Genomic DNA, 10,526 nt, shown 5'->3' on the forward strand with positions numbered 1-10,526 from the left:
AACTCCTCCAGCTCCTTCTTTTACACCTTCCCCTTGCCCTCTCCAAAGTCTGAGGGGATTTACTAGAGGTGACCTCAGGGAGGCCTCATTCAACACTTCAGCTAGATCACACGTCCCTGTATAGCCTTTCATTCACTGTATTGTAATTTCCGGTTTATTTACTCTTCCCGCCAAACAGAGGGCGCATTCTATTCCCGAATGCCTGAAACTGGGCAGTGCGACGCATAAGATGTTCAACAAGTTTATTCAGTGTACCAGGCTACGCTTCTCATTTACAGCATTTTAATTTCTTCTAAGTCACCATAATAGTCAAGCAAATAGAAATCCATACCAGTCCCTTTTAAATAAAACACAAAAATCAAATAAGGTTTTTCCCCAGGTACTGGATCAACCTGCTGAGTCCCTTCAAGTCATCAAGGACCAGCATTACAGAATAAAATGCAATGCTTCTTAACACATTTTACAAAATGAACAAACCTCTACAACAAAATCCTATAGGAAAAAAGAATGGCCTCATTTAGAAACAGCAATTTAATATCTTAAAAGTAACAAAAACCTAGCAAGATACAAGATCTAAAAACTAAAGTTTCACAATTTTCTCAGAAATGACACCTATTAGGCCCTCGTTGGCCTTCCTCCCGACCTCACCGGTACTAAAGGGTGGCCCTAGTACTGGCCCTAAACAGGCATGGCTCTGGCTCTGTTGACTCGTACTGAAGCCCGGCCACGAACCCAGGGCTTTCATCTTGGTGATTTCCATGTTGCTTTGGGGACTCCAAGAGCATTCGTATTCCGATGAATTGGTGTGAGGCACCTGTTCTAAGGTACAGCTGCTGAAGCAAACCTTCCATAATAAGCCTTCTCGGGGACCCAAAGAGAATTCTTTGATGGAAGCACACCCCAACCGACTCAGCATCTCCCAGAACTGAGCCTCCCTGGCGCTATTACCTTTCATGCAGATAAGACCCATGATTATCACTAAGAGACCTAATCTGGGGCCATCTCTTCCCAGATCCTCCTACAAGCCCTCAACAGGTTTTAATCTGTAGGTCAAGATGTGTGATGCTTTGCGGTGAAGCTGTTTCAGCTGGGAAGCAAAAACGTACCGCGATGTTCTGCGGCTCTTGAGGCGATCTTCCGGTGCAGAGCCTTCAAATCTCCGATAACATGTTTCACCGTCTGGGAAGTGTGTGATGAGTTTCTTCCTCCTGTCTCCACCAGCAGAAACTGCACCGAATAGGCAGCCGTCCGATCAGTTGGTGTTGGGAGGCGGCCAGGGCTTGGGCTCGCCGTCTTGGCCATCCTGCTGGGCCTCGGCGGGAGGAGGCAGGGCTGTCCCACTCCCAGGCTTCTGCCACATGCCTTGGGGCAGGCAGTGCCCGGCGAGCCACCCCAGAGACTGCGAGAACAGGCCAGGGAGGTACGGCGGCGGGAGCACCCAGAGGTCACGGCGAGCTCCGCGCTCGCCCACGGCCGCGCAGCCGCAGTCCGTGCGCGCCGCTTCCGGCCTCTGCAGCCAAGATGGCGGCCGGGGACCGCGCGCAGATGTCCCTCTTCGGCAGGTGCAGGCGCCCGGGGAGAGGGTGCCTGAGCCTCGGGGTAAACGCTGTAAGCTGTCAGTCAGGGTGGGGAAGCGTCTCCATGTGAGATCTAGCACGGAGTTCGAGCACATTCTTCTCGTAAATGCTTAGATCAGCTGCAGAGGCTTACGTGCGGAGCGCTTAGAGACACATTGGGGATGGTAAACTAGCGAAGGGCCTCCGAGTGCACGCTAGGGCCATTAAAATTTATCAGGACACGTGGGGAAAGACTGCAGTCTTTGTCTGCGGCCTCGGTGGCATGTGGAGAGGATGCCTATTACAGGGCGGAAGAGGATCTTGGAGGCAGTCCCGAAATACTGGCCAGTGGTTAATTGCAAGGTGAGGACAGCACACTCTGCGGTGATGAGCGATACACCGAGGAAGCACATACCACGCTGACTGGCTCGAGGAACGGAAACATTTCCCCCAACCAGAACTACTCTTATTTCTCCCCTTGGTGACCTCTCACTCCCGGCGTCTCCCACTTGATGTCCCTCCTCCTCCCCACTCTGAAAATTCCCGCTCCACTGTTCAGGGCTAAGCTTCAACATCGCCTTTCCAAAGTCTTCCTTGGAGGGCATGCATAGAATTTATTTGCTGTTGCGTCTGAGTCACCACAGCAATTATGTTTATTTACCATCCAGGTACTAGATATTCACTGTTATTTCTGAATAACCATAGCAATTATGTGTATTTAGCATCCATGCGCTAGGTTTTGTTGTCAAAGCATTTCCCCTATATTCGTCTGATTCTCATTAAAGTACTGCTGCAATCACCAACATTTTACAAACGGTCGTATTTTTCCTGCAGCATTTGCTATTTGCCAATAATCTTGGACAAGTTTAACTAAAACTCTTTGCTCTTCGGCTGCATTATTGATAAAAATGGGTCTAACCCGACAGTGGTGGTGCCTTTAATCCCAGCACTCTGGAGGCAGAGGCAGGAGGGTCTCTGTGAATTTGAGGCTAGCTTGGTCTACAAAGAGAAATACTGTCTCAAAAAAACCAAACCAAAACCAAACCAAAAACAACAATAGAATTCAAATCTAGCCTGGGTTACATAGCATGACCCTGTCTCAAAACAAAACAAAAACTTTGAAAAATATATACCCATTAATATCATATGACTTATAAAAACTTAAGTGTGTGAATGAGGCAGGAAGATGTTTATTATAATCTAGCTTGGGGCCATTGCTAGTTAGCATTGTGCCAAACGTTTTATGTACAATATAATTTAGTCCTCCCAAATCCCTATTAGCAAAGTATTATTATCCTCATTTTACAAATGGGAAAACAGTCACAGAGAGGTTAAATTACCTGCCTCAAACCACTCATCTGTTAGGTGCTAGACTGGAAATGCAAACCCAGATCTCAGAGCCTTTCCGTGTTCATGATCGCCGGCTGGACTGCCCTGTTGGTGCCCTTCTTAAAAGGACAGTGCTGAAGACAGAACAATGCACCTGTTACAGCGAGATTGGTCAAGGAGGAGTATCTGAGGAAAGGAGTATCTGAGATAGGATGATGGGGAGCTTTGTAAGGGACAAATTAGCAATAATTTAGATGGCTTTAAAAATACTAACAACACTTATTTCAAGTGAGCTATTATTTTTTTTTATTAAAGTACCAGCTACTTTAAATCTGCTTTCTTCAAAGCTTCCCAAAGTTCCCCCCATCCCATCTTCCAGGTTCATGTATAGCTTCACTGTTAGTGCTACCCTTACCGTAGATTTTTAAAAACTTTATCCCTTGAGGATTTCACACTCATATACAATGGAATACGGTCATACCCACATCCTATTTACTCCGTCCATCTCCTGGATCCCCTCAAAACACCACCCTTCCTGTTTAATTTCTTCCTCTTCTCCTTTCCCTCCCCCGCGTCTAAATCACCACCAAGTCCAACTAGTGCTGCCATGTGCACATGGACATCGGGTTAGCCCCTAGAACGTGGGCAACCTATCCTGCCCACACCCCGAAAGAAGAGTGATACCCCCCACAGCAACTAGCTGACAATTATCAATAGCACCGCAGGGCCTCTTGAGTACTCCCCCCCCCAATCCATGCTGGAATTGTGCTTGGCTTGGTCTTGTGCTGGTAACCACAGGGGCTGTCAGTTCCTGAGTGTACCAGTGTTGCTGAAATTCCTTACCTGCAGGGGAGACATAAAGTCCAGTCTTCCTCCTAAGATCTCAATGGTGAACCAAGGTACAGTTCCACTAAAGTAAGTGCTGGTAAGCCATGGGTTTATTAGGTTCACACACAGAGCAATGGGTGGCGTTACTGCACTGGAAGATCTGCACATGGCAGCGTATGGAGAGATCCTGTCTCCACAACCAAAACCAACCATCCAACCTCAAAAAACAAAACAAAAAAAAACAGTTAGTTACCCCACAACAGTCATTCGACCACTGGACACCAGTGGGCACACCTCGTCCATCAGGTTAGGATTATAGGATGCAGGATCTGGTCCTAGGTAAAACCATTGATGTCTTTCCCCCCAGCAGGCTGCATAGCACCTTCCAGCACTGGGTAAGCTGGTCAGCAAGGAGAACATTTGACATTGATTTTATGTCCTGTAGCTCAGTGTGTTGTGTCTTCAGCAACAGGATCTTACCGTGTAGCTATGAAGGACAACCAAGAGCAAGGCAATAGTTTGAGGGGTTTGTTGTTGTTGTTGTTGATTTGTTTTTGTTTTTGAGACCTCTGGGGTCTCCCTGACTCCTGGCTGCTTTTCCTGAGGTCCTGAGTTCAATTCCAAGCAACCACATGGTTGCTCACAACCTTCTGTAAAGAGATCTGGTGCCATTTTCTGGCCTGCAGGCATACATACAGGCCGAATACTGTATACATAATAAATAAATGAAAATTATATTTAAAAAAGTATTTTGAAATTAGTTTCCTTACTAGTAGGGTCCCACAAAGGTCTTCCAGTCCTTAATTGTGGTTAACTCCTCTCTTTCCCCACACAGCCCTGTCCGAGTTTAAACAGTTCAAACCTTAACCTTGCCGGGCGGTGGTGGCGCACGCCTTTAATCCCAGCACTTGGGAGGCAGAGGCAGGCGGATCTCTGTGAGTTCGAGACCAGCCTGGTCTACTACAAGAGCTAGTTCCAGGACAGGCTCCAAAACCACAGAGAAACCCTGTCTCGAAAAAAACCAACCAAACAAACAAACAAACAAACTTAACCTCCAGTGTCCCCTGCCATCTTCTCTCATATCACGTGTGTTCTACTGTCCCCTCCAATTATAATTCTTAGCTGGTTGTGAGACAGTAGGGTTCCACATGGCTTCTTCATACCCGTTTCCTTTGGGTTACCCCTCCCCTTTCCCTGATCCTCTCCCTGCCTAAGCCTTTCCACGCCCTAGTCTTCCACATCCCTGCTTTTGTTTTATTTATAATGTCTCCCTCTCTCCCTTAAAGCAAATGTCCCTTTCTCGTTTCCTGGCTTCCACTTGTGCTCTGAGTTAAACACACAGAACAGATGAGTTGAAGCTGGGATCAGCCTGTGAGAGAGAATGTACGGCATCTGTCTTCCCGGGTCTTGGTGACCTCACTCAGTATAATTTTTTCCAGCTCCATCCACTTACCAGAAAATTTTATGATTTCGTTTTTCAATACTTAACTTTTTGAACAAGAACAAACTGCTGACATTACATGGGTGAACCCGACAGACATTACACTGAACGAAAGATATAAAAGACACCGATGCTCGGGTTCCATGTATTCAAGGAGATAACTATGGTAGGATTCTGTATATACGAGGCAGGGTAAACTAATCTATGTGGTATCATTAGGACAGTGGGAACTGGGGGTGGGTCTGACTGGAGAGGGGTGGCAGGAACTTCCTGGGTAGATGAAATGCCTCTGTAATTTCGGTATAGGAATACATTGTTTTCAACTTGCCAGACTGTATTGACCTATGCATTTCACAGTTTACAGATTACACTCCCGATTCATAAAAACAAAGACTCTCATAGGTTAAATGGATAGGCCTTCAGATGTGAGGTGGAGGGGGCAAGATGGGGGCATAGACTTGATTTTATCCTTGCCAGTCCCTAGACACTACAATGTTGTACTGAGGGACAGAAGCAGCAAATTTCTCCCAGTTCTTAATGTATCTGCTGTGTCCTGGAAACTTTTCAAACAATCCTTATCTGAGCTGTGGAAAGAGAGGAAGGGGCTTTCTCTTTGGCAGGGGGCGTGGCAAAGCAAGCACTTTGGTGACTGTAGATCAGAATCTTGAGGGCCCTTCATAACCCTTGGTTCTTAGCACGTGAGGAGGGGTAAGGAGTTACAGTGGAAACAAAGAATTGCGGGGTTAAGGCTCCCGGAATGCCTGGCACTTTGTGGAGGTGTGGGAAAGGCGGCAGAGTGAACTGACCAGGTTCTTAGCCATCATCCCGTGACCCTTGCACAGACACTGCACCCGGGACCAGTGTGTCCTCATCACTGGGCTGGGTGACTCTTGCCTTGTCCACCCCACAGGGTTATTTTGAGGTTCAAATAAGATTGTGAAGATACATTTTTTAAAGAGACGTGATAGATAAATCCCAGTAATGAATGTGTAACTGACCTCTCAGACAGACATTTCGGAATGAGTTTACACATTCCTGTTTCAAAAAAAAAAAAAAAATGTCTGGCCAAGAAAGATTAAACAATGAAATGTCAAGTACAGACACTGCATCGGGGCCAGTGAACACTTTGGGGGTGAGCCAGGCTTTTTTTGTTGGATGCCTTCTAAACTCGGGCACGGGAGTCCTCAGCCTTCATATGGGTGCTAAGAGATGAGCTGGCCCTGCAACTGAGTGGGCCCCGCTGCAGCGGTGCCTCTGTCTCCCCTGCTCCCCTGATAGTCTTGACAGCCATGCAGCAGCCCCAGCTCAAAAAAAGGCGAGAAAGAGCTTTGTCTGTTCCCAGAGCAGCAAGAAGCCCAGTGCTGTCAGAGTGGATGGGCAAAGCATTAGGCTTCAGGCCTGGTCGCGGGGCTGGGATTGAGACAGGATGGCCAGGCGAATGATTCGATCTGACTTGGGTAATGAAAATTGTTTGTTGCTGTTTGAAGAGCAATTGTGTAAGCAACAGTACTTCTGTGTTTGGCTGCCTGTGACTCAGCGCCCGACTGTAACATAACCCCAAACTCAGAGGAGGTACAGACTGTGGGCAGTGGAGGAGGGGAGGGAAGAGCTGGAGGGGCCGAAGGCCCCTTCTCGTTCGCCCTTTTTTCCCTCCTCGCTGTCCCAGTCCCTCTCCAAACTTCTAAGGAGAGTTGGCGAGAAGGCCTTTGCCACCTGGACACAATGAGACCTAGTTCAAGGGACAGGCTAGAAGCTGGCGCGGAGCCAGAGCCCCGGTTTGAATGGCTGTTGCTGAGGGGCTGCCAACAGTCAATCTCAACCCCCAGAGGCTGACCCAGGAGGGGGTGGGACCACCCCCCACCTCGGAGGCACAACTCACGCCATTTGTGGGCCAGGCCGTGATCAGAATGTGCAGGGCACGGTGGCTTTGAGCGCTGAGCGGGGCCTCTCCCCTCTGCTGGCTGTGGGCTCCCTTGGATTAGAGCCTGCTCTGGGAGTCCCTTTGTTGGCTGCTTGTTATTCCGCATGCACCGAGCGCCGCGCATTCATCTTTATTAGTTCTAATTGCTTCCCCATTCTAATGGGATCTTGATATTCCCATACAATTGAAAGGAAATGTATTCATTAAAATAATTCTTCTAACTGCCGCTTCCAGCTGCTTCCCTAAAGTGACATTGTCTCTCCGTACAGCCTGCCCAAGCCTCTTGTTAAGACTCTAGTCAAAAGCCAACTTTGGGCAGCAAACTTTCCTCGCAGGAGTTTCCAGACACCAGAGAGAGGGTGCTTTTTAATCGGCTCACACAGAAGTTGGAGGCCAACTGGTGTAATTGGGGGCGCTGGTCCTTGTGGATGAGAGAAGGGCTTGCCTCCAGCTCGGCCTCCTGCAACAATGACCCTTTCTGCATAACGGCTCATTTGGAGAGCCCCCCGCCACCCCTCCCCGCTCACATCATGTATGTGAAGCTTTTGTTTATGCCACAAGCAGTTACTAGGTGTGTTCTAAGCACAGACTAAGGAGCTGTGGGAAGTAGGGGGGCGGAGCTGCACTCTGGAGGTGTTTATGGTCTTGGTGGGTGGCTCCCAGCCAGCTTCTCCAGAGCTGACTGTCAAAGGAAGGGCTGAGAACACTCTCAGTACTCAAAGAGAAAAGAGAGCTCAGTGGGTAAATGCGTGAGTCTGAGTTCAGATCCCCAATATCCATGTAAAAGCAAGGGGCAGCAGAGATAGGCAGGTCCCAGGTGGCTTGTTGGCCAGCCTTTATGGTTGAAGCCCGGAGGTAGAGGATGGTAGAGGAAGACACCTAAAGCTGACCTCTGGCCTCCACATGGACATGCAAAGGCAAGTGTACCTGCATATATGTGCATGCACATGCATACATCACACACTGAACTGATCAATTCATCTTTAAAAGTTTAATTTTTGCTTTATTTTTTGTATGTTTGTGGGAGGGGGGACTTCAGTCCCCAAAAGGGAACTTCAGCTCACCTGGAGCTAGAGTTACTGGCAGTGATGAGTGGCCCAAAGTGGGTGCTAGGACCTGGAAGAGCAGGAAGCACTCTGAACCAGTAGACCATCTCTACAGCCCCCCCCCCCCGCCAACTAATTCATTTTTAAGGGAATGAAACATTAATAAAGGATGCTATTATTTAAGGTATATCTCACGACCAGGCATGGTGGTGCTTGCCTTTAATCTCAGCATTCAGAAGGCAGAGGCAGGTGGGTTTCTGTGAGTTCCAGGCCAGCCTGGTCTACATAGCAAGTTCTGGGACAGTCAGAGCTACACAATAGAGAAACTCTGTCTCAAAACAACAAACAAATAAAAAAACAAAAAGTAGAGACATAAGTTTATTTCATAATATCCAGATCATGAGATTGTAGGTAAATATAAGAAACTTCTAAGACCTGCGGAGACACTGATCTACGGAAGGAAATTGGCAGTTACCGGAGAAGTGGCCAAGTGAACATGTGTAAAGCATTCGTGGTGTGCAGAGTGCAATAGGAGCTGGGAGAAGAGCAAAGGAGCCACCTGAGCCTTATGCCATTCCTGTAACAACCCTTCGAGGGGTTTAGATGTGATAGGGAAGCTAGGTAACCATGTCTGGTGTGAAGAACCGAGTCAGGATATGAACACCAGGCTTTTGCTTCCAAAGCACAGGCATAGCGTGGAAGCTGGTCCTTTGGTCTCCCTCAAGGCCTTTGGGATAGTGGGTTGGTTGTCACCAAATAGATAGTGTCCCCGCAGGACTGGGAGGAAGATGGCATGTCAGGAACGGGCAGGAGTCCAGGCGGCCAGTGATGAGTGATAGGAAAACCCCAGGAAGCATTGCGAGGGTCAAACCATAAAAAGCCTTGCTTGTCAGATCTTGAATTTTGCCCCAGTTGTCTCTGTCTCCCAAGAGGACACTTGAAGCCTCTGCACAAACAGAGTTTTCCTTCAAAAGCATCAGTTTTCCTTGAGGTGAATAATTAAGCAACTTCATATAAAAGAAATTCAGATATGCTGTGCAACGCACTGTGCATGTCTTAGAGATTCGCAGGGCTCTCTAAGAGAAAGCAGGGTTTCCGAGAGAGCAAGGGCCTGCAGGCAGGGGCTGCTCAGTCCCCTGTGAGAACAGAAGACATTTCTTTCTTTCGTCTGCTGTTTGGTGGACTTCAGTGGTAGAGTTAGAGAAATACTCTGTTTTGGACAATATGTTTTGATCCCAGGAATAAACAATTAGCGGTATTTCCAGGAGGGCGCTGGGGCTTGGAGAGTGAGCTGCACAGGGCGTGGATGGAGGGCGAGAGGCCAGTTTGGAGACTTGCTATGAATCCTTAGTCACAATGCAGAGCCTGAGGGTTGAACAGACTTCAGGGCTCAGCCTGGTCCTGGACTTTTTGCAGGGGGCCTTTCCTGGAGCTGTCTTTCCTCCATGTTTTTTATTTATTTGTGTGGGAAGGGGATTCATGAAGGCGAAATCTCATGACAGAGGCTAGAGGCCAGTATTTCACAGTTGATTCCATCCTTCTACCATATGGATCCAAGAATCAGCTCACCAGACTAGGTGGCAATCACCCTTCCCCTCTGAGCCATCACACTGGCTAACATCCCCCCGCCCACCCTCCAGCTTTCTTTTAACAGGTTTGGTATAAGAGTAGGATGACCAAGCAGGCTGTAGCAGAAGGTGCCAGGGGAATACCCAGGGAAGAAATGTTTTTTTGGGGGGGGGGAATGGGTTGAGGCTACAAGGTTTCCCTGTAGCTTTGAAGCCTGTCCTGGAACTATCTCTTGTAAACTAGGTTGACCTTGAACTCACAGAGAGCCGCCTGCCTCTGCCTCTTGAGTGCTGGGATTAAAGGTGTGCGCCACCACCGCCAGGCAAGGAACAGGTTCTTCTAGACAACCTTTGCTGACTTTGGTCACTCACTACCACGCTTTCCTTGAACCACTTCTTGGTCCAATGATCTGTAACCTCCCTGCTGTGAGGCGAAGGCTAAATGACCCATGCTTAGGAAGCCCGCCCTGCCTCAGCATCAGGCTTTTCAAGTACAGGTAATTTTGTTGTGTTCAGCTGGAAACAGACCGCTAGCCAGTTTCCCAGCTGCCCCAACCAGAATAATCACACAGAAACTCTATTAATTACAACATTTCTTGGCCTATGAGCTCAGGATTCTTATTAACTAACTCTTACTTCTTCATTAACCCATTTCTATTAATCAGTGTATCACCTCGATGCTGTGGCCTACCCATAAGATTCTGGCATTTCTCTTCTTCAGAAGCTACATGACATCTCCCTGACTCTGCCAATTCTCTCTCTCTCTCTCTCTCTCTCTCTCTCTCTCTCTCTCTCTCTCTCTCTCTATTAATCTGTATATCACCACAAGGCTGTGGC

The 10,526-nt window shown here is 48.1% G+C and overlaps 1 protein-coding gene across 1 annotated transcript in view; it reads right to left on the reverse strand.

Annotated features, from left to right (window-relative positions):
• Positions 1-260: 260 nt before the first annotated feature.
• Positions 261-10,526, reverse strand: part of Magef1 (MAGE family member F1) — a 22,224-nt gene continuing 11,958 nt past the window's right edge. Inside the window, 4 exon segments of the mRNA XM_013354393.2 lie at positions 261-821; positions 823-883; positions 886-1,110; positions 1,113-1,613. Of these exon segments, the coding sequence (XP_013209847.2) occupies positions 581-821; positions 823-883; positions 886-1,110; positions 1,113-1,613 (1,028 nt within the window). The 3' untranslated portion in view covers positions 261-580.

The sequence above is a fragment of the Microtus ochrogaster genome, unplaced genomic scaffold (genome assembly GCF_000317375.1).
Source record: "Microtus ochrogaster isolate Prairie Vole_2 unplaced genomic scaffold, MicOch1.0 UNK43, whole genome shotgun sequence".
NCBI classification, from domain to species: Eukaryota; Metazoa; Chordata; class Mammalia; order Rodentia; family Cricetidae; genus Microtus; species Microtus ochrogaster.